The 23,134-nt window shown below is 47.3% G+C and overlaps 4 protein-coding genes, 2 long non-coding RNA genes and 2 other non-coding genes across 9 annotated transcripts; 3 read left to right on the plus strand and 5 right to left on the minus strand.

Annotated features, from left to right (window-relative positions):
- The first annotated feature begins 755 nt into the window (after positions 1–755).
- LOC100838791 (auxin-responsive protein SAUR71) lies at positions 756–1,736 on the plus strand. Its single transcript, XM_010235565.2, has one exon. It carries the CDS (start codon positions 856–858, stop codon positions 1,225–1,227), a length of 372 nt encoding a protein of 123 aa, XP_010233867.1. The 5' UTR covers positions 756–855; the 3' UTR covers positions 1,228–1,736.
- A 4,838-nt stretch (positions 1,737–6,574) lies between these two features.
- On the minus strand, positions 6,575–8,105 carry LOC100845803 (uncharacterized protein At5g39865). Its single transcript, XM_014900378.2, has one exon. The coding sequence runs from the start codon at positions 7,939–7,941 to the stop codon at positions 6,889–6,891; it is 1,053 nt and encodes a 350-aa protein (XP_014755864.1). The 5' UTR covers positions 7,942–8,105; the 3' UTR covers positions 6,575–6,888.
- Positions 8,106–8,976: 871 nt separating this feature from the next.
- LOC100846509 (urease accessory protein F) lies at positions 8,977–10,687 on the plus strand. The gene is made up of 3 exons (XM_003569969.4): positions 8,977–9,134; positions 9,296–10,139; positions 10,441–10,687. Exon 2 carries the CDS (start codon positions 9,359–9,361, stop codon positions 10,130–10,132), a length of 774 nt encoding a protein of 257 aa, XP_003570017.1. The 5' UTR covers positions 8,977–9,134; positions 9,296–9,358; the 3' UTR covers positions 10,133–10,139; positions 10,441–10,687.
- On the minus strand, positions 10,538–12,697 carry LOC100841334 (4-hydroxyphenylpyruvate dioxygenase). Its single transcript, XM_003569953.3, has 2 exons — positions 11,454–12,697; positions 10,538–11,006 (listed from the first exon to the last, which is right to left on the minus strand). The coding sequence occupies exons 1-2, from the start codon at positions 12,575–12,577 to the stop codon at positions 10,820–10,822; spliced, it is 1,311 nt and encodes a 436-aa protein (XP_003570001.1). The 5' UTR covers positions 12,578–12,697; the 3' UTR covers positions 10,538–10,819.
- Positions 12,698–12,805: 108 nt separating this feature from the next.
- On the plus strand, positions 12,806–15,427 carry LOC112271494. The gene is made up of 2 exons (XR_002964570.1): positions 12,806–13,758; positions 15,172–15,427. It is a non-coding gene; the product is annotated as an uncharacterized LOC112271494 (long non-coding RNA).
- On the minus strand, positions 14,181–14,300 carry LOC112272153. Its single transcript, XR_002965848.1, has one exon. It is a non-coding gene; the product is annotated as a U5 spliceosomal RNA (small nuclear RNA).
- Positions 15,347–22,978, minus strand: LOC100824392. Of its 2 annotated transcripts, none has more exons than XR_731168.2 (5): positions 22,620–22,978; positions 22,409–22,521; positions 21,984–22,105; positions 21,493–21,805; positions 15,347–17,334 (listed from the first exon to the last, which is right to left on the minus strand). It is a non-coding gene; the product is annotated as an uncharacterized LOC100824392 (long non-coding RNA). The 2 variants fall into 2 exon arrangements; XR_731169.2 differs by having other exon boundaries at positions 15,347–17,317; positions 22,620–22,977.
- Positions 18,579–18,996, minus strand: MIR7752 (microRNA MIR7752). The gene has a single exon (NR_127039.1). It is a non-coding gene; the product is annotated as a microRNA MIR7752 (primary transcript).
- Positions 22,979–23,134: the final 156 nt, after the last annotated feature.

Raw genomic sequence — 23,134 nt, forward strand, 5'->3', positions numbered from 1 at the left:
GAACTGAGAGAGTAATAAGACCCTAACAATTTCGTGTTCCACATGTGATGCTCAAAATCATCCTCCTCTTCATGATGCATAAAAACCGCATGTGTAAATGATCCTTTCTTTGGAAAGAGAACAAGTGCGTGCAACTTTATTTTCAAAGAACAAGGCTGCGTATCAAGAAGATTTCCCTCACGGGAGATCGCGCGATCGAGCATGCCCCCACTCCCACTCAAGTATTTCTATCCACTAATCGCATTAACGAGCGTAGCGTCCTAGCAGCCACGCACGCATATGCAAACCGTTGTGGCAGGATCCCAGTAAAAAAATATTGGATCTCAGGCGTGAGCTGGACGAAAATCATAGATATCGCACGCGTAGAGTATTTGCGGTTTGATAGCAAGCAATGTGGCAAGGAGAAAATCGTGATTCTAATTTTAATTTTAAAACATGGTAACTGAATCAAAGATATCACAAGCGTGCGATTTTAATTTTAAAACATGGCAACTGAATCTATGATATCTACGAAAATCAAACTGGCCCGGCCTCCTCGCCGTCGAGCCCGCGCCCTTCTCTCAAAAATAATAATTGTGATTCTAGTTTTAAAACATGTTAACTAAATCTCATCCAGCTGTGTGTGCATAGCAAGCAATATATATAATGTTTGGAAAAAATAATAGCACCAAGGAGAAAAGGCAGAGAAAAGTGGCAGGGAGCACTAGCCCCTCTACCCTATAAAGCAGGGTACCATCCCCAACCCCCACACAGTACCTGTAGTCTACTGCAAACAAACGCCCCGACCCTTGCTCTCTCCTTCCCAAACGCCAAGCACTCCCCTTTCCTCCTCGCCGCCGCGGTCCCCCCAGCGCCATGAAGCGCCTCTTCAGACGACTCTCGCGCGTCGCCGCGGCCGACTCCTCCTCCGCCGCCACGGCGTACCGCCAGCTCCGCCCGGCGAAGCAGGCGCCGTCCTCGGCCGGCGGCGGCGGCGGCGGCGCGCGGGTGCCGCAGGGCCACGTGCCGGTGTGCGTCGGCGAGGAGGGCGGGCCCGTGGAGCGGTTCGCGGTGCGCGCGGACCTCCTCGGCCGCCCTGCCTTCGCGGCGCTGCTCCGGCGCGCCGCCCAGGAGTACGGCTACGGCCACCCCGGCGCGCTCCGCATCCCCTGCCCCGTCGCCGACTTCCGCCGCCTCCTCCTCCGCCTATCCTCCTCCGACGAAGAGCCCTTCGCCGCCGAGTGCTAGGCGGCGCCGCCCTTCCTCGCCTGCCGCTGGAGATTCTGCCCTTGATTGTTCCCCCTTCTGACAGATTTTATTCATCCCCATGGGCGGGCGCTGGGCAGAATTGCGGTTGTACATACAGAGGCAGGCCGAGGAAGAGCAAGAGTAGCTGGCTGATGGAAGCGAGGACAGGATGGGGATTTTGGCGATTCCTCCTAGCCTACAGCTTTGTAGTAACTTTTTTTTTGGTTTTACTGCAGGCATTAGTAGCTGAATGCGAAGAACTACTGGGTGTTCCTTTTTCGCCCCCTTCTAGTTCTAGGACTTTCAGTGTGTGAGGAGTTGAGAGTGAGTCTGAGTTTGTGTTGTGCTAGGGATTTTGAGGTATTCAGTGTTTAACCATACATGTTATCCTGAGGCTGGTTTCAATGCCATATTGTTACTGGAGCTAGTAGTAACATTTAGCGGTACGTTATTTGGTGTCAATGTGTCATTTCTCCATCTTCTCTATCCATTTCGATTCACATCGTGCAGATCCGTGTAAGATGAGATTTATCGGCATTTTACGGGAGATAGTTTAGGAGATATTTGAAAATCAAACGAGCAATCGAAACATTATCCTCTGATCTGATTTGCCGCATTGCATATTTTTGGAGTTGACACTGGTGCAAGCTGTGATGGCAAGCGATTTTGGTGGTCCGGGCAAAGTTAGCAAAGATACTGGGTGAAGCAGAATCTCCCAAAGATAGATTCACATGTCCACTGAGCCAACTGTGAAATTGCACTTTTATTGACATCAAGACAAGCTATATACATGTAGTGTTTGTACTGCTGATCTGGTGTAAGATGATAATGTTCAGGCAGGCTGAGTTTTCAGAAAAAACTGCAGCCTGAATCGGAATTGCACTCTCCGTGTCTCTGGCTCGTCGGTTACAGAGGATTGTTCATCATTTTGATGATTGTTTTCAACGGTGCTGTTATGGAGCACATTATGATTGCATAGAAGATTTTGTTCATTTGCGTCACTCACTGGGTTCTTTTGGGTTTCTTTGTACGGTGTATAGAAACTTTACTGTCACATTCCCACTGGAATACTGGATTAACATCTTGGCTTATTAGAGATATTTATGGGTATGACAGAGGCATGTAAAGAAAGAAGCATCCTGCAGAAACTGCAGTCTTGTGTTGGGGAAACACTTCAATGATCGTCAGGCTGTCATGAGAAGGACGGTATGGTTTGGCACAACTGAAAACAGGAGGAGAAGCAAATATTGGTTACTTTCGGTTTTCATTTTCTGGCTACCACATCAAGCTATGGAACATCAATGTCAAGTCCCCCTGAAGCAAAGGCGATCAAATTGACCACCGAAATAAATTGTAGGACAAATGGCAAAGCAGAGCAGGAACTTTTTCGCCAAAATCGATACGAAAATTTGCCGAATACGTAAAAGAGTGGGCCTATTTCTTTTGCTGAAAGTAAACAAAACTCTAAAAAAAACATTTGATGCAATGTTGCTCACCTAGTTGACCTGGCTACGGGCAGCACCAAGATCAAAGAAATAAGATGTATGTACCTAATTCCAGTACGCAGGTTTCCCTGAAACTTCAGATGCATTGCACCGCCATTGAAACATGGGAACACAAAATGCATGGTTTTAGAAATGTGGGCTAATTCATGGGATTATACAACTATGCAGAAGCATCACCATGTGCAGAGATATTGAAGTGCGTTCAACTACCAACTGCTGCTTAACGGTGGCTTAGCTCACAGGAAGGAAGATTCACTAGTGTCCCACTCGCAGCCCACCTGTCATTAACCAACTAATCTTACATTATCATTTTGATGACGATTTGGTCATACTAATGATTGTGACAGGACCAATGTCAAACTGTGCTTGGATCTCCTGCCAAAACAAACTAAGCATCCGATACAAAACATAAAGTAAGCAGGTGCCTATTTTTCCAGGTTTGAACAGGAATGGCAGATACACAATCAATGCCAAGCTCTTATAATATTTCTCTCAAATGCAATGCAAGGACAGAATCAACTCATTTCTTTTGTATCCAACTTGGCAGTGTGGAGGGCAGAAAAAAGTCTTGAATGTCACATGGTGAGCACAGCACCACCAGGGCAGTTTCCCCACAGCTCCTCCACCTTCCAGCTGCAAGAAAAATGCAAAAAACGGGAGGAAATGGAAAGGATTGCCTGCATTGGTTCCTGAGAAGAGAGTTTACTGCTTGCTACTGATAGAAACCCTTTTTATTTTATTTTCCTTGCATCAGGTCATGTGCGTGGTGGTATGTTGGCTCTTGGCTATGCAGAGGATGCAGCAGCCTACATTGAAGGAGGGTGCCCATGCAGTCAAAGTGCCGAAGGCAGGCAGACCATGATGGTCTCTGGCTGCTGGCTGCTGCTGCATGTATCGTTTCCAACGGCATCCCGTGCACATGGCGTGGCTGATTCAGGGAGGAGATGACACGTTGGTAAGGAGGTGGCGGCAATGGGTCTCATCAATCTGCTTGCACTTGCAGGGATGGATGCGGAACAGTTGCCGGGTGTTTCGTGGTTGGATGTAGGGCTTTCTTTGGGAATTTGGGGTTCAGTTCGAAATAGAGGGTTCCCGGCTTAAGGAAGGAAGATATATCTAAGAGCATTTCCAGCCGCGCCTCCCATTTGGCGTCCGGCGCAGCCGTTTTTTAGGCCGTTTGGGGGGTGCCAGTGGAATTTTCTTTAGGGTTTCGCCGTTATCTAGCCGCGACCCCCAATACAAACTCCCCCAAAAATTGAATTTCGGCAAAATTTAGCTAAATTTGGCAAAATTTAACTAAAATCGATAAAATTTAATTAAACATAAAGTTTTTTATTACATAATTCTAAATTAAAAAAAACGGCCGCCTAGTCGTCGAGGTCGCTAAAGTAGGCGAGGTAGGCCTCGTCGGAGTCGATATCGATCGACTCCACCTTCACCTCCGGCGCCGGCCTCTCCCTCGCCTTCTTCTTCTCGGCCGCCTCCTTGGTGCTCCACGCCAACGCCTCGGCGTCCGTCATGGCGAGGCTGAGGCGTTTTGCCTCCTCGGCCTCGCGCTCGCTGGTGCGCTCCGCCGCCCAGTGCCTCGGGAAATCCTCGAGGTCGCTGTCCTAGCGCCATTCGAGCGCCAGGCGCTCGTACTCCGACACCGGCGCGCACTACGGTTCCGGCTTTGGCCGGACTAGGCGCAGATGGCCGCGAGGCGGCTCCGGACCCCCCCCCCCCGGCTCCTCCTTGATGCGCAGTGCCGGCGAGGAGGCGCTGCGGGAAGAGCCGGAGCCGGGGGAGCGGGACGCGCCGGAGCCGCCATACCGGTGCTGGCGGGGGTGTCTCCTGGCGGGGAGGGAGGAGAGGAGGCGCCAAGAGGAGAATGCCGAGTACCGTCGGTGGTCGCCCTTTTTATATTGCCGGAATGCGAACCGATGGGCGTGTGAACACGGCGATAAACGCGGCCGCGTGGCAACCGGCGGGGTACCGCCATTAAAATCCACTCGAGAGCCGAGGAGGGGCCGGTGAGAAACCGGTGGGGCGATTAATTGGTCACTGACAAGGCGGGCCCGCCGCAATAACGCTTTGCGCCGGCGCCCCCGCTCGCCGCCACACCCCCCCCCCCCCCCGCCTAACTTTTTGGGCTGCGGTGGATGAAAAAACAAATTGGAGAGACCGGCTGGGTGGGTTTTTTGGCGCCGGCGCCCCCCAAGGCCGTTTAGGGGGCCGTTTAGAGGGGCCGGTTGGAGTTGCTCTAATGGTCGTCTTGTACCTTGTTGGGGAGTCAATCCTGACAATCCTGAGGTAAAGGGGTAGGGGGTTTGAGGCAGTAAATTGAGAATGCACTTGTTTGAGGGGGAGTACTACTTTTTTAGAATTCTGTTTGCTAAGCCAAAGACATGGTAACCGACGAAAATTGGGAATGCATCGTCGTTTGGTTTGTTTGAGGCAGTTGTACTCCCTCCGTCAGAGAGAGTACTTGTTTAAGTGGATTGTTCGGTTCGCCAGAGATGGCTGGAGGATCGTTTAGGATGACTGCTGTACAAACAGTTCCTTGAGGGTTTTAGGGGTTTTGCTGTCCAAGCTAAGTGGACACGCAATTTTTATAAAAATCTTGTTTTGTGATTGAAAAAAATATTGCCCATTAAGAATATTTTTTCCTGGACGTTTGATGCCGCTCTCAATCATTCAGATTGCCACTCGCGAGTCGTGATGTGGCAAGTGCAGCACAAGTTTCTTCTTTATTGCTCCATGTAATAAATCATATCATGATACCTTGTTTGTGACTGTGTATTCATGGTTGACGGACATGCCAGTAAATACAAGCCGAGTAGCATTCTTGAAGCTGCAAGGCAAGGTGTTGCTCATATGTTAGCATAGTCGAGTGTCTGACTAATAGAAGTCTCATTTGACTGAATAAGTGTCCACATGCCATTGCTCAGATCAGATTACTGAACCAAATTGTGTAGAGCTTCAAGAATTTGTCAATGCTAAACAGAATTAGTGAAAGACAGCCGTGTTCCGTGTCCTATTCTGAATCATTTTGAGGGCTTTTTTATGTGCACTGAGGATTTTTTTTTAATGAAATCTATTGTTACATACTGAATTCCAACAGACGACATGCCGCCATGAACTCTGTTTCTGCTGCTGTTCTTTGGTGCTGCTTGTGGAAAATCAGAAACAGTTTCAACAATGCCAGATGGCTTGATACTAAACCAAGTCTGCTGGCTGATCCTATGCACAGTCAAGAAATGGAAGATTATTTACAAGGAAGAGATGCAAGAGAGTACCAAATCAAACAGTGCTGGGTCTGAATTCCCAGGGATGGTGTACTGAAGCCTGAAGGTGTCCAATCTTCGCGCCCTGTTCTCCCCTGTAGCTGTGGCCGGGCTCTGAAGATTTGCTTGGAAGCTGCTCTCAGTTTGATGATATCAGACAGATGCCCAGCTACAACTGCCTTCCCTGACCAGGCGTGTGAACCCTTTGAGCAAGCAAGTTGTCCTCAGTCCATCCTCATCGCTGGAAACGAGCTGCTGGTCTCCAAAGCCTTCTCTTCTGAAGAAAGACCAAGCTGAATTATTTGTGTTGTCCTTGGTGAGATACAAACTCAAGCATTATGTGCGATGCAAGTACAAGCGTATGTTGGTTCTACCAATTTGTTTTGATTAATATGTTCAGATACTGTTTTTTGCAGTTTGTAACAGAGAACTTGACTTTCTGGTTGTTATACTTTTGCAGTGTGACAAGGAAGATACGCATGTTTTTTTTGCTGTTGAATGATAGCGCATCTCACGACGAAATGTAGTTCATTGCAGCATCTTGACCCCAAAATCGAATTGAAATACCACACTAGATTGAATAGGTGCAAGTTCCACTTCCATTCTCGTTGTTGCATTTGCTTCGTTAATGAAGGCAAGTAGGAGTAGGAGCTAAACAGCATCTCATTCCATCCAACATTTTTTTTTCAATACAAGAAACAAAGGCAGGAGCGCTGCCAATTCCATTCAACATTCCAGGGAACATTTCACGCATGCAATGTTCAAAACGATGATTACTCGACCCAGGCACCCAGCACAGTTTCTATCACAGCCAGCATCTGGCAGAAATTTCTTGGTGATAGACCTCGCCTCATGTAAACTGGGGAAGCTGGAATTTTTTGGAGGTTTGATCAGGAGCAGATGGGGCAGAGCACGAGGCCGTTCTCGTTGCACTCGCCGCAGCGGAGCACGACGCCCCTGCTGCCTCCGCGCCCGTTCCTCTTCCCGTCCACGCCACCGGCGCCGGACACGACGACCACCTTGCGGCTGCCGGAGCACTCGAAGCATGGCAGGAACCTCATCCCGCCGCACCCGTCGCAGCACCACCCGCCGGGCCGCGCGCGGGGGAGGCCCTCCAGCAGCGGCGCCAGCGCGCCTTCCTCGTCCAGCCGCGCCACCTCCTCCGCGCCGCCCACGTGCCGCCCGCGCACGAACAGCCGAGGCACCGCCGCCGCCGCCGCCTGGCCCTGGCCGCGCGCGGTGGGGAGGGAGAGGAGGAGCGCCCTGAGCTCGTCCCGGAAGCCGCGGTCCATGGAGACGTCCCGCTCCCGGAAGGCGACGCCGTGGGAGTGCAGTGCGGCGCGCACGGCGTTGCAGGCCTCGAAGGTTGCCCGCACCCCGCGCAGCGTCGTCGTGTACAGCACCGCGCAGTGCGCGCCTCCCGGCGGGCACCGCTCCGCCGCCGCCGCCGCCGCTACAGGCGGCGGGCGAGGAAGGCGAGCGGCGGCGGAGGATGTGTTGTTGCTGTTGCCGTCGATGGGGCGGAGCGGGAAGCGGATGCAGCGGGGCGGGCGGGCTTTCTCCCTGTCGTCCCTGGAGCAGCAGCCGGAGTTGGGGGTGACGCGGGGGGAGCTGGACTTGCTCTTGGCCGGGGTGGAAGGATCGAGGAGGCCGGCCATGAGCTCCCACGAGTTGATGACCTCCGCCTCATCCGAGTCCGCTTGCGCCTCCGGGGGTGGTGCTGGTCTGGATCTGCAGGAGAGCGGAGGAGGCGGCGGCGGGGGAGGAGGAGGAGGAGTTGTATGAACTGGACGAGAAGGGGATTTAGGGTCGGCGGCGGCGAGGGTGGCGAGGATGCCGTAGGTGGAGGAGGTGAGGGACACAACATGGGAGGCAGACGAGGCGGAGACGCCGATGATCCGGCGCTCGTCGTCCTCCAGGAACGTCGACGACACGCACCCCATCCCGACCCTGCGAGCTGCTGGGCGGCGGTAGGGACAGAAGGAAAGGGAAATTCAAAGAGGGGGAGAAGGAGGGTTCGTGGTTCGAGGATTCAAAATTTCAATTCTGAAGGCGCTGCCGCTGCACGCCTTTTGCCCCCGCCTGGAATTATCAAGGACACAAGAACGACGAAATGTGGGCCGCCGCAGCGCAGAGTAAAAGCAGCCACCGGCCCGGCCTCACACGGTCACACCTCGATTCAATAACTGGTCCACGTGTGTGTTCGCCCCAACGATTACAAAGTACTTCGTGCTACTTGTTTAGCTCAAAACAGAAGTACAGTAATCTTTCTTGGTAAAAAGAAAGGAGAGTACAGTATTCTTTTACACTCATGTAAGGGAAAGAAAGTGCTACTCCTTAATACTGAAAAGTAAAATTTGCTTAGCCCCATTTTCGTTAAGTGTAACAAGTCCTTAAGTGATTATTAGGAGGAATGAAGGAAGGGCATCCAGTTTGACGCACTAGCAGGAAACAAATGCTAGCACCACAATTACAGAATCAACGTTCTACAGTTTCACACTCAGCATAGTTTAACAGCCTCTACGAGCAAAAGAAAAAGTGTTAAGAACTCAGCGGCGTTTAACTTATTTTATTATCTGATGTGAAAAAATACACATGAAAACATGATTTTTTTTTTACCAAACACGAAAATAGCAAAAGAAAACAAATAAAAAAAATTATGATAATTCACCGCAATGGCAAACATGTCTAAACAAGGCTCAGACGGAGAACGCAAAAAGTCAACTTGCGATGGCTAGCGACTGGCATCAGTAATGACTCAGGCAAATTTTAATTTTTTTTTGGGGAATGAATCGTACAATCGATTCAAGCAGTTTTATTAATGGGCCGAGCGTACCGTTCGTGGACAATAAGGCCGAGGCATGGGTTTAGTGGCGCTTCAAGTTGGAGGCTCGCGATGTCCGTGGGCCAAGAGGGAATGAGAATGAGCGTGGCCCAACCTGGACGAACTGCCTAAAAAAAAAACCAGTACCGGGGCGAGACCCTTCTATGATTCGCTCCCCCCTCGCAGAGTGTTCGAGGCTTCGAACAACTGAGAGAGTCAACGGGTTTCGTAGCCCAAAGCAGAAAGTTTCCGGCCTCTCGGAGTGCAGGAGATACACCGCGAATTGCTTCGCGAGAGCTTCCGCGTCGAAAGGTATGCCTGATTTTGCTCCACCCCTCGATTTTCTTAGCTGAAACCGCCTGCGTTCTAGCCGTCAGATCGACGCCCTCGTGGTCTTCGATGAAATGCCAAGCAGTGACCTCGGTCCTGTTTGGATCTCCGAACGACTAAACTGACGAATTCACCCATACCAGGTGCCAGGAAAAGTTTACTTTTCTCAGTACTGAAGATTGGTCAATCTATTGCCGTTGATACTCATGGAACGGGATCACACCGCTTTGAAAAAGATGAGACTGGACGATGCGGCAGATTCTCCAATGACTGAAGTGCTTGCCACTGCATCAAGCATGAATCAGCAATTGTTCTGGAGCCAGTGGCAGCTACTGGACTCCATTCTTCCCACAGGGGGTTTCGCACACTCCTGCGGCCTCGAAGCTGCTATGCAGTCGCGCATAGTGAACAACCCAGAAGACCTGAGGTTATTTCTCCTCCAGGCCCTGGAGAACATTGGCAGCCTATTGCTCCCATTTGTGTACTGTGCAAGTAAGTCTCCTGATGCCACGACATGGGTCAAGCTAGATCAGCTGCTGGAAGCTACGCTGACGAACGAAGTCGGCAGGAAGGCGTCGACATCGCAAGGATCGGCTCTGTTGAGGGTGGCCGCCTCTGTCTTCACCGAGATTCACTCACTTCAGGATCTCCGGAAGAATTTCCTCGGTTCCACAAGCGTGTCGTTTCACCATGCGCCGTTATTCGGTTTGATATGCGGGTTGGTTGGATTTGACTGCGAGACAACACAGCGTGCCTACATGTTTGTGACAATGCGGGATGTGATCTCCGCCGCGACAAGGCTCAATTTGATCGGCCCGCTTGCTGCTTCTGTGCTGCAGCACCAGGTTGCGCCAGATGCGGAGAAGATGGTGCAGAAATGGAGGGACCGTGATGTCTCAGAAGCATCACAGACCGCGCCACTGCTTGACGCACTGCAGGGCTGCCATGCTTACATGTTCTCTAGGTTGTTTTGCTCCTGAAATTGAGGTGTGCTTTCATATATTTCTATGTCGCTCTATTTGTACATAGTCTTCAAGCATACATAGCAGAGGGCTCAATTGTATGGTACATGCACCATTCATGCTTTTTTATTATTCTGATGTAGGATTCCACTGAAACGTAGCACCTCCTTATTTCCTGAATATGTGTTACTCTGTATAAAGCACCTTCTATAAGATGTCATATGGTTAACTGGTGACTTGTGCAATGCAATTGAACATTCACATGAGTGATGTCTTCTACCAAGGCTAGATAGCCCTACCCTTTTCTGATCTTGTGATTCTCTCAGGTTGCTGAATGCAATTTGGTGTAGTTCTGCCCACAGTTTTACTCCGGAGAAGTACATGGCCACTGCCTTTTGCTAAAGGAAAAATGGCACCAAGAGATTACAAGCATTCCGAGGACAGATCCCCAGTATGATTCTTCTTTATTTTACTTGCAAGCAAGATTGTACAACAATGGCAACAATACATTATGTTCTTCTGTGTGAGCCCCGGGACCCTGTCTACCATCTACGGAGTATTACACTCATCATACATAGGATACATCTGTCTCCAGCTTCACCAATTATAACATCCACAGATTTGTGCTTCCCACATTACAAAGAACATTGTTTCGTTTTGCTCCATGGTACGAAGTACAGCATCTCTCCAGCTCCAGCTTGTATCCTAGGATTCCTGAACTACAGCAGATTGCTTGGCTTCAAGGGATTTCTCATACTCTTCGATGGACCTGAACAGCTCCGAGAAGTTGCCCTTGCCAAACCCGCCGCAGCCACCCTTCTGTTGCTCTTGTCCGATCTCGTCCTTCTCCATGCACCCGATCCTTTGGATCATCTCCAGGAACAACGTTGGCCTGAACAATAATAGCTGATGCAGTTAGATTTGGGATCACAGGAAGTAGACAACGGTAGCGAAGATTACAGTCAGAAGTTACTAGAGCACTGGAACTCAAATTTACAGATTACGCAATAGTTCTATCTGAACCTACACTTGTGTACATAACTGTCTATGCTAACCTGTATCACACCATGCCACAAATTGGTGACTGGGATAAATTGGCTTGTCACTAACTAATTGAATATGCACAGGGAGCTTTATTCCCCTTTTAGGTGTCTCAATCTTCCTAAAGCTGCATATGCATGGATGCACGAAAAGAGTTTCAATAGGATTGACACTCACTATCATACCATCATAGCACTAGAAAGAGTTTCAGTAGGGGCATGTCATCCACTGTCATACGGTTCATGTAAAGCAGAACCCAAAATCACAGTGGAAAAGGCTTTAAAGGTTGTGCTTTCACCTGTCCCCGACTGGCTTGGTGAAGATCTGGAGCAGCACCCCTTGGTCATCCCTGTCGACGAGCACCCCAAGCTCCTGGCATTCCTTAATCTGCGCCTCGGAGAGCACATCCCCTGCGCGTCGCCGCACGCCGTCGTAGTAATTAGGCGGCGGCGGCGCGAGGAACTCGAAGCCGCCCATGGCGGAGCGCGCGCGCATCTCCCTGAGCGTCCTGAGCACGTCGTCGCTGGCGAGCGCGATGTGCTGCACGCCGGGCCCGCCGTGGTGGTCGAGGTACGTCTGGATCTGGCTGCGGCGCTTGGTGCCGTGCACGGGCTCGTTGAGCGGCAGCAGCACCCGCTCCGAGTTGTTGGCGAGCACCACCGAGTTGAGCCCGGAGTCGGCCGTGCCCACGTCCTCGGCCGTGAACTCGGCGAACTCGTGGAACCCGGTGAAGCCGGCGATGTAGGCGGCGACGGGGGCGAGGGACGGCACGTTGCCCACCACGTGGTCGAACCGCGTGAGCCCGTAGGTGGACGCGCCGGGGTTGCTGACGGATTCGAAACCTGGGAGGAAGGGGATTTCGGTGTTTTCGTCGGGGTGGCTGATGAAGCGGAGAACGACGTCGCCGTAGAGCTCGACTTCGGCGAGCGCGAAGCCCTGGCCGAGGTCGGCGGGTGGGAAGGAGGGGCGCGCGCCGGCGGAGACGCTGGCGTGGAAGGCGTCGGAGGCGGAGGAGACGCGGAGGGCGACGGCGCGCACGGCCAGGCCGCCGTGGTCGGCGGTGAACTGGCGCGCGGCGGAGGCGGAGAAGGAGGGGATGGAGGCGGCGGAATCGGATGCGGGGGAGGGGGCGTATGGGGCGGTGAAGAGGAAGGCGAGGGATCCCGAGCGGAGGAGGATGGAGGCGTGCGCGGAGTTCCCCGTGGAGAGGTCGGAGCGGGCGGCGGGCGGCGCGCCGAGCGCGAAGGAGAAGCGGCCCGCGGCGGAGGCGGCGTCCGCGCACCAGAGCTCCACGTGGTGGAAGGAGAGCGCGCTGAAGCGGTCGCTCCGCGGGTTGACGCGGGCCACGCGGCGGGGAGGCCTCGCGTGCTCCGGCGTCACCGCCGCGGCGGCGGGGGCGGCGGTAGTCGCAGGGGGCGGCATGTCGATGGCGCGTTTCGTCTGGACGCGTAGTGGATCGGGGTTATGGGAGGCGTGGGGCTGTGGGTAATAAAGGGAGGAGATGGCGCCACGTGGGCGTTGGGGTTTTAGTGGTGGCGGGATGGTGGGATTTGTCTTTTGGTGTTTGGTGGCGTGGGGTCTTGGCAGAGCTAGCTACATATGAAGGAGATGACTCACTGCCTAGTACAAACAGCCTAGTGCATCTAGAGAAATGGTGGACGATTACAGCTGGAAAGTACTCCTTCCGTTTTTAAAACAGCGACAAGTATTTAGCAACGGAGAAAATGGAGTTGAAATAAATACCGGGACAACCTGTTTGGCAACAACCATCGTTTCATTTCATTTGGTAGAAATGAAATTAAATCCAATTTTTGATAGGATTTTATTTGGTTAAATTTGAATTTCTTGTTTAAAAATCATGTTTGTCTACCACTTGGATTTGTGAAGTAAGACACAATTTCATAGAAATGATGGTTTTTGAAGAGAAATTCGGGTTAGTTACAATGCAATTTCATGAAATTTGAAATTGAATTCCTGTGACCAATTCCGTGCCAACCAAACAAGTTCGTTTTTGGATTCAATTCAGTAACTCAAAATGAATTCCAGAATTGCATGCCCAAATGATGGATCCAAACCAGCTGTGAGCTGAATTTGTCCAGATCACTTTGAGACGACGTCGACGGAAATTCCACATGGACTGGTTGCTGCGATCCAAGCATCGGTGTCTTCATAGCTATGGAGTCTTTAGCTCAGTTAGCCGACCTAAAATCTAGCTGGAATAGACCCGTGAATGATAGGTTCACACATAGGCATTCCTAACCACGACATCTCGTAGCACTGTCCATTGTCCTAGACGCTGGCTCGAGCCAACTAGCCCACCAGCCAACACAAACTCGTGTCATCGTGTATACTTATCGTCCACGTCAGTCCTTCCTTCTCCCCTTTGGGCTGGGGATGGCACAAGTGTTTCGTTGTAACTTGCAAGGAATTTTAAGGAGTTCCGGACTTGCACTCCTGTTCCTCTCCCGGAGAGCACTTACCGTTCTCGGCTTGTTCTCCCTGCGGGCGTTTGACCCCGGAAGCCCGGAGATCTGCAGGACGGATAAGCAACGGGTGGACCGGCCAGCGGATACGGATGCACACCGACCGGCCGAGCCTGTGCGGTAGGGAAATTTCTCTCTCGTCCTGCTAATCTCGTGCACCATTTGCGCACGCAAACTAGTCCGGATCTTGTGGTTGCTTGGCTGCTTCCCCGGTACTCCTCCCGATCCATATTAAGTGTCAAACTATCTAGACACCTTTTAGACATATATACAGGACAAATTTGAGACAACTACTCCCTTCTTCCAACAAAAAATGTCTCAAGTTTTTCAAAATTTGAATGTATCTAGAAATGACTTGCTATATAGATGCATTCAAATTTAATCAAAGTTGAGACGCTGAACGGAAATAATAATATATATGAGTATCTTGAAACCGCACGTCTCCAAAGCACAGCGTAAAGAAATAGAAACCACCAAAACAGGTAAGCCACATATGGCTGAAACACACAGTTTGAACGCTTGACACTTGGAGTTGTTGGGCACCCTCTCGTTAAGAGAGAGCACCCTAAAAAAAATTAGAGTATGCTGCTCGTTGTGGCGCGCACACGGTATTCTTTAGTAAAAGGCGAAAGAATAGTTCGCTCTGTGCTCACCACGCAGCTGCTTGAGTTTGTTAACGGTGAATGCGCAGACCTATATGAAGAGATTAGCCTGATGTTAGAACCACAACGGAAGCGATGTGGGACTAAAATTGTTTAGTGAAAGCTCCGTCTGGTTTGTCGGTTGGGCCCATGGTAAACGCTCTTTGGGCTAACTCATCCACCAAACGGCAGAGAAGGCCCGCCAAGGCCCTACCTATCCTGCATGTCTCGAATTCCTTTTTTCTTTCCATTCAAAAAGGAAAATATGAACAATTCAGACGGATTGGACGGGCTTGTGGCACCGCGTTTCTTGGTGAGTTCAGTCGCGAGGAGGTTCCAGTTCGTTTTGTTCTCCCCCCATTTGTTTTTTACCACCTCCCCATGATAGAGTAGATTATGTGGTTTTGAGAAAAAAAAAAGAGAGTAGATTGTGTGGTTGATGCTACACCCTCCATCACATATTAAGTGACTCAATTTTGTTCAAATATGAATGTATCTATATCTAAAAATATGTAGATACATGTAATATTTCCTGTCGCTTAACATGGAAGGGAAGGAGTATTTACTAGCAGAACTGCAGGGGTATAGATGGTTCTGCCCAGACACCGTGGGCTGCTGGTGCTATTTTTTTTTACCAACATCGCTGGATTTTGTAGTCCAACTGCCAGAGCAGAAGCTGCATGCTTCGTGCAATTTCGCGACGGAAACGGCAGTATTTTTTTAATATTTTCTTGCTATCTGACCAGCATATTTTTTTTTGAAAAAAATCCCCAAATAGTTTGGGTGGGTGAATAGCACGTAATTTTGAACCTGAGGGCTGCATTGGTTGGCCATACGTGTTGTTACTAGACAAGATAAATTAGTGCAGCAGAGTGACAATTTTTTTTTGCAGGTAGCATCAGAGTGGCGAATGACTACCGTTTCTGCAAAATCTAATGCCCAATCATAAATTTGTGTCTAGAACAGAAGAACTGATGTATGAATGCTGCCCCATAAAGGTTTACAATAGTTTGCACCGGATACGTCACCGTATACATAGCTTTGACAAATGTCTTCGCACTGTCAACTGGGTGTAAGTTTTTTTATGTTGATGCCGCAGAGACACGAGACGAAATCCACTGGTCATTTTCAGTTTGTCAATACACAAATAATTAGAGCGTCTATTTTGACTTAGTGCCTTAGTTACATGTGGTCGCCTCCACTTCCATTATCTAAGTAAATCTTGCTTATGTTTTCTCATGCCTACAATATATCCTATATCTCTAGATTATGGGATTTGCACATGTTCTACTTCCTCCGTCCAAGAAAAGATGTCTCAACTTTGACTAAATTTGAATGCATCTATACACTAAGTCATGTCTAGATGCATCCAAATTTTGACAAACTTGAAACGTCCAGTATACCTTTTTTCACATTCGAACAGTGTTGGCCACTTGTACTTCAGACATTTGGTGCCACTTTTACTGTTGGCCTCATGGAAGCTCCGACCGGCATTGTATCAGACAAGAAGCCATCTTCGCTTTCTTCAGTACTACTATCAGCTACTATCTCCCTTGCCAGCAAGCCACGAAATGTGCACCTTCACAGAAATGCAAGTTCAGAGTAAAATGCAGCCAATGAGCTGTATTTCAGCAAGGAGGGCTCAGCTACCAAGAAGCCCCAGGTGATTCAAGTGTTATTTAGCAGGGTTCAAACGCAATTGCCAGCTAGGGGAAAAGGCAGAGAAGACAAGAAGCCTGAACCTGCAAAGTCTCAGGGTGAAAGGGGCAGTGTTGGCTCCCTCCTTAATTTGCTCAGGAAACCATCCTTTGACCAAAGAAGAGCAGTGATGAGAAAGAACAGAATTTTGATCAAACATGCAGAAGCAATGTACTCATGAAGGGCTGAAGCTTTGTCCTGCACCCTTCCAAAGACCACCTTCAAGTTTCTGGCAGAGATCTCCTGTTTAAGTCCCAGCTTCTTACCATTGCAGATGCAGATTCTTCTGCCAAGTCTATTGTCTGAAAGCTAAGGCACCGCTGGAGGAGACAAGTCTTGATGAACCTGATTCAGTTTCTCTGTATGAGCCCAACAATGTTATATCGCCAGAAAACACATCTTTGTATGGCTTTGTTGTTTCAGATGATGAATTGGATACACTGGATACTGATGAATCCAGAGGGTACATGGAACCTCTGAAATATGCTGAGATCGCAGATAGCAGTTCCATGCTAATAGTCCGGAATATTCTTCTACAGAAGTTTCTGATCTCAGTTCACTGAAGGTCACAGAACAAAATCTTGAGGACTAAAAGGTTACTCTCTTTCACGGGCATGTGCACAACCTTCCCATTTTGCCAAAGACCAGGTCCATTTTGCCAAAATTTTGAGGACTAAAAGGTTACTCTCTTTCACGGTTAACTTTGTTTTGCTCGTTGCTGATCTTACACTATCTCTTATTGCTGTCCTAGTTTTTTTGCTAATAAACTGAACTCGGTTAGAATTGAGTAAGCTGTAAGCAAGCTGGGACATTTGTTTCTGTTGTACTACTGTTGTTTCTTGGTAATCCTTGTCCCCCCAAAGTGTTGGCCCTGGATTTGTCACTCAGTGGAGTTGTAAAGCTGCAAAGGCTAGGTGGTGGCGCTTATATTTTTCCTGATTTGTTAAAACAAGCTTCATGCTGCAACTCATCTCAATGTCTCCTTATCAATATAAAAAGGATCCATGACAATTGCCCGATGTTTTTCTTGTTCTTCTCTACAGGACAGGCAGGCATTCGATTCTTTGTCAACAGCTACAGAAGCTGCCAGCAGCTTTTCTCATGAAGGGGGAGATAGCAATCCATCATCCCAGACTCCCAGCTGCATTATTGATTCCGTTTCTTCTGTTGGCAAGGTAATAACCTCTGCAACTAGCAGTAACAAGTTTCAGTCATAGTGTCTTTTCAGCAAGAAAATAATCTGTCTTGTCAACCAGAGAAAAAACTTCCTTTGTCTAATTGTGTAGTCATGTTGCTGTGCTGTTGCATGCCACATGGCAATCCGGCATAGCCTTTTGTGCCTGGGTATTTATATTTCCTTTTTGTCAGCAATAAGTTTTTTCAATAAAAAAATAACATTTGTCAGTCAACTGGACATGTATATATCAATAAAATGCTAGAGATGAAAGGTAAAAATATAGATGCAAATATAGCTTTTGGTTAGACGAGGATGGGTCACATTGCTGCTATGTGATAATTAGGGCATTACAAATGGGCTTTTATTTATAATCGGTCAGTGAACCACGTTATTTCTTCAGCCCATTAGGCCCATGAAAAGCTTATATAAATATGATAAGCCGTCAGGTTTCTCTTAACCCTACTATCCCCCCCCCCTTCCCCGCCCTTTCCTTTTCTTTCTCAGGTCAGATTTGGAAAATTGTTCTTCCGCTCCCTTCGGCTTACACATGTCCATAACACCGGTTCCGACATTAGTGATCTAAAGTCACTCCCTGCTACATTGACTGCAGCCGAGACGAAGGTGGCGGCGGAGCGGCAACTCAAGCTCCTGGTGCATATGGCCGACCTCCATGCCAGTGTTTTAGGTAAATAATCGTATTGCTTTCAAACATTTCCTTATATTAATTAGATATGTATTGAATTTGGTAACAAGGTATGATTTTCAACTGTAGTTGAGAGATTAGGGTACCTGAGAGAAATATATCATTCTTAATATCTGCAGAACTGTAAATGATTAAAATATCATCAATTTTATAACATAGAGCCTCATCTGTTGTGTGTACAATACAATATAAGGTGAAATAGTTCAAGGATTTACTACCATCAATGTAAAACAATCACAAAGTTGAAGCATTATGTTTCTACATGTTCTACGGCAGCAAAATACAAAGCTATGCTTTTCGTTCTTTCAAAAAAGAATGAAATTAATCATTAAGTTTTTCTAAGGGTCTGCCATGCCTATAACATGGGCACATATTATGTACTCCCTCTGCTAAAAAATATAAGGTGTGAAATTCTGGAACATAGAGAATATTATGTTTAACTACAATGCCCACATTAGTACCAAGAGTGAAAAGTTTGGAATTTATATTATATTTAACCTCATTGCTTTCATAATTTTTTTACGCAGAAGTTGATACCATGCAAGGCAACAACCAACTCTCGAACAACTCCATCACAATGCTCTATGTCATGCCCTAAGGCTGGACACACCTTCCAAATGAGCTACTGCATTCCTTCATTATCCTGTTGGGTTCAACCCGTGATCTTCTTGCGTTCATTGCCGCCTGTCCTAGTTGGCATGTCGCTTTCATGTCAATCAAATCCACCTTAGGCGTGTTCTTCCAACCTATCATTTTCCGGAATTATGCAACCCCTATTGACTCCAACATTCGGAACACATGGGAGCTTATTGATCTCGCCTATCCAAGTACTCCATTGTGCCTCATGAGTCCCCCAAGTGTCATGAAACAATGACGCTTGCAAGACGTTCTTATGGTCATGCCATTTTCTTCTCTGGTAGATCCCATGTCAATATGGACGTGTTAACTAGTACTACCAGTTAAGTAGATCCAGCTATCCCATGTCTTATGGTCATGCCATTTTCTTCATGAGGCGGAAAAGACTACTTGGATTAGCAATATCAGTGAGCTCCCATGTGTTTCGAATGTTGGAGTCAGCAAGGCTTGTTTGGTCAGCATAAGTCTGGAAAATGACAGTGGGAAGAGCATTCATAAAGTGGACTTGGTTGACGTGAAAACGGCACACCAACTAGGGCAGGTAGTGATGAACGCAAGAATATCATGAGTTAAACCCAAAAAGATAATAACAGAATGCAATAGCTCGTGTGTAAAGTATGCCCGGCCTTGGGACATGAGATAGAGCGTGATAATGGAGTCTTTGGTGAGTTGGTTATAACCTATCAACTTCCGCGTCACAAAATTATGAATGTAGGAAGAGGTTAAATATAATATAAGTTGTGATCACTGTTTTCACTCTCCTAGCAATAACGTAGACATTGATATTTAAAGTAACATATTCAACTGTTGATAGAAACCAAGAAACAAAATTTTCTTGACATAACAAAAGATATTAACATCTACTATACCAAATCAACACAACATGAGAACATTTTTCATGGTGGATCTAGTGATCTCGATTTGGCACCGTAAATGTTGATTTTTCCCATAAACTTGGCCAAACTTTTGATGTTTTCATGGTGTAGTCAGAGAAAGTTTAGACGCCTTGAATTTTGGAACGAGGAGTATAAATAATAAAACTAAAGCGTTGATAACAAAATGTGCCATTGTTATAGGTATAACGGGCCCTTCAAAAAAAATAATGATAAGTTTCATCTAGTTTTGAAAGAAAGAAAGAAAGAAAAGAATTGTAGTTTTGTTGCCGTAGAACGTTCACAAAGGTAATACTTCAATTTTGTGGCAGTTTTTCACAGATGGCAGTAAATTCTTGAACATCATATTATTAATATACTACAAACAACATAAGAATGATATTTTAATCATATACAACTTTACATACATTACGAATGATATATTTCTCTTTGTTACCCTAATCTCTCAATTACAACTACTCATCATACCTTATTAGCAACACAATACATATCTCAATTACTGGCATAGAGGACGACTACACGCACAGAAAGCATAAGTTGCAGCACCGCCACCACTTTCTTCTCGGCCGCAATCGATGTAGGACAGCGTGATGATTAGATCATCAATGTCAGAGCCATTGTCATGGGGATGCTTAAGTCGAAGGTGAGGAGAAGAGCAATTTTTCAGATATGATCTGAGAAAGAAGAGAGGGCGACGGGAATTTGCTGAAGCTAAGGGGTATTAGGGGTTAAGAGACACCTGGTGGCTCAACATATATAGAAGCTTTTCACTGGTCTAATAGGCTAAAGAAATTTCAAATGTGAATCATCGACCAATGTTAGACAACAGCTTGTTTGGGATTCCCAAATTATGACATAGCAGTAGCATTGCCCATCCTCACCTAACCAGTTACTATATGCGCATTTTTTTTATCTCGAACATTCTGTTAATATATACACATGTCCAGTTGGCTGACATAAGTTATTATTTTTATTAAATATAAACAAATTGTTGATGCAAAGAAAAAGGAAAAATGAATAAAGCCAAGCACAATAAGCTATGCCGGATTGACATGCGGCATGCAACAACACAACCAGACAATTAGCCAAACAAAGGGGATTTATATTAGTATAGAAGCACACATAATAAAGAATGATATGTTTTCCTGTGTTTGAAATTTTTTCATCTAATGAACAACTCATCTCAATGTCCACGGAGCATCGTTTAGGGTTAAAGTCATACTAAGCGGTTCTTAGGTTTTAGGGCTTTAGGCTTCCTGGACCGGCTTCTCTAAGAAGGTTCCCTCACCCAGCATCCTGGAGAAGCCGCCACCTAAATTTGATTAGGCTACCGAATTAGTTTGCCTAAACTACTTTGGAAGTCTAGCTAAATCTATGATGCAGCTTCTCCAAGAAGCTAGGTGAGAGCAGCTTCTAGGAGAAGCCGAAAAGAACGCAACCCTTATGAGGCATGCATGATTTCCTTGATGCAACCATTTGGAATGTTGCCCTAAATGGTTATTTGGGATATGGTCATATTCCAAAACAACTAGCTATAATATACTAATCTCAGATGGGCCGTCTTTGCTTTCCAGTTTGGAACATGATAATCATTCCAATTTCCAAACAAATTCTTTCTTTGAGCCACTTGGTACTTGGTATATGTATCTACTAGCAAGATCAAACATATATAAATAAGATACAAACAGAAACTTTAAGGTGCTATTGAGCATTGACTTCAACATATGAGACAGGCCAAACAAACCTGTTTTCCACAAGAAAAAGTAATCTAAAAGAATCCATAAATAAAAGTTCAAAGTTTGCACAAGTTCAAAATGAAAACCACTAATCAAAACAATAGTATTGCTGCTGAAATTTGACAAAAAACAATGTGCGCAGGCCAAACAAAATAACTTTTTTATTTCTGACATGAGCTTTACATGCAGACCTAACAAAATAAACACTGCACATTCGTGAGTACAGATATAACAAACCTCCGATGTAATCAGGTCGAAAAGTAATCTCCTAAGTAGGATGAGAACCAAATAAAGAGGTAAACCAATGAACCGGAAGCTAATACACACAAAACAAAGTTAGTGTACTATTAAAAATGTGCTGGATTGTCACCTGAAGAGTGATTCTTCATCCTCGTTATAATTCTCCTCATCAAATAATGAAACTTTACAATCACCATGAAACTCATAATTATTGGTTAGTTCTTCATCACTGGTGGTTTTTCATTCTCACATGATTCTCCTCATCAAACACTGAAGCTTTAGGATTGACTGAAGCAAACTGCAAACACTATATTCGAGGAGAAGTAATCTTTCTTGGATAGCAAATGGTGCTCTTCTCTTCTGTAGCCGCTTCAGCTTCAGGTGCATCATATTCTTTGTCAATACATTCATGTTAACAGCGTCATCTGCTTTCTCATCATGGCCTACAGAACAAAAAGATGATCGAACATCAATTACAAGTGCGATATATGATATGGAATACAGAATACCAAAGCTATCAAAACAGCAGGAAGTAATGAATAATTCACAGATTGGAGTCGTCAAACCACCCCGTAAAACTGGTGCATGCAATTTATATGCAAATATGGAGAAGTGATTTACCGTGCTCAGAAGGATCAGCTGGTGCTGGAGAAGACTCGGTCATCTATTTAAGCAAACAACAAAATACCTTTCAGAGATGGACCAAGCTTGTCAGCCAGTGCAAAAAGAAGTTCCTTTGGATCCTGATAATTCAAGAAGAAATAGATGTAATAAGAAATGGAACATCGGATCATTGCATTGCAAAGACAACTAGGGAATAAACTGCATGTCACAAGGCAAAACTCGTGCATTCATACTACAACGAGGTCCACAACAATTTCACTTCGGCAATGCCAACCTATTTGCAGCATTTAAAAGACATACGACAGTATTGCACACATAAGTGCTAAAAGATTTATGCTTGTTTATCATCCGCTACATGCAGCCAGGGTAAAAGAAGAAGAGATTCCGTGTGAGGAGAACAGTGATACTGAGCATGGTTTTACCTCATCAAGATGGTGAGCGTCTAGGTCACCATAATCGTTAACATTGCCAAACATAAGCCCCAGGAAGTGATTCCATCCACCAGGCTGCACATAATCCTCATCGTGATCGTCAGCTGGAAGAAAGGATGACTAAATCAGCAGGCAAAAAAAATCGGGTGAAACCAAACTGATTCCACACGAATTGACTGCTTCCAATAGGCTCGGAGCTCACCTGCGGCGCTGGTGGTCGGAATCTCGTAGCCGTGGCGCTCGCCGTCACTCATGGCTTCTGCTTCTGCCTCCGTCCTCGATAGCGCCAGCCGCGGCCGCGAACCCTAGACCCTATGCACCAACGGAAACGTCCGAGCCGGCGCGCGAACCTTAGCGAAGCAAGCTCCTGCCCCGCGTCCGCCGGATTTCCCCGGGCGCGAGAACCAAATCCGCACGGACAGAGGTGGAGGAGGGCAGGAGGCCTCCCCGCTTCGTCTTCGGCGAAGGTGGAGGGGATCTCCAAGGAACGCGGCGGCGGCGAGGAGGGCGAGAGCGGCAGGGGGTTGGGAGAGAGAAGCGGTCGGGGGTCACACATAAGTGAGGGCAGGTGGGCCGGGATGGACAAGGCCTGGCCTCATTTTATTGAAGCTAAAACTGGGCCTCTGTACTTCGGCCCGTTTAACAGGAAGATGAGATCAGTAACAGGGTACGTTCCCCTAAAAAAAAAGTAACAGGGTACGAGTACCTCGGGTGTTT

This window comes from Brachypodium distachyon, chromosome 3, assembly GCF_000005505.3.
Source record: "Brachypodium distachyon strain Bd21 chromosome 3, Brachypodium_distachyon_v3.0, whole genome shotgun sequence".
NCBI classification, from domain to species: domain Eukaryota; kingdom Viridiplantae; phylum Streptophyta; class Magnoliopsida; order Poales; family Poaceae; genus Brachypodium; species Brachypodium distachyon.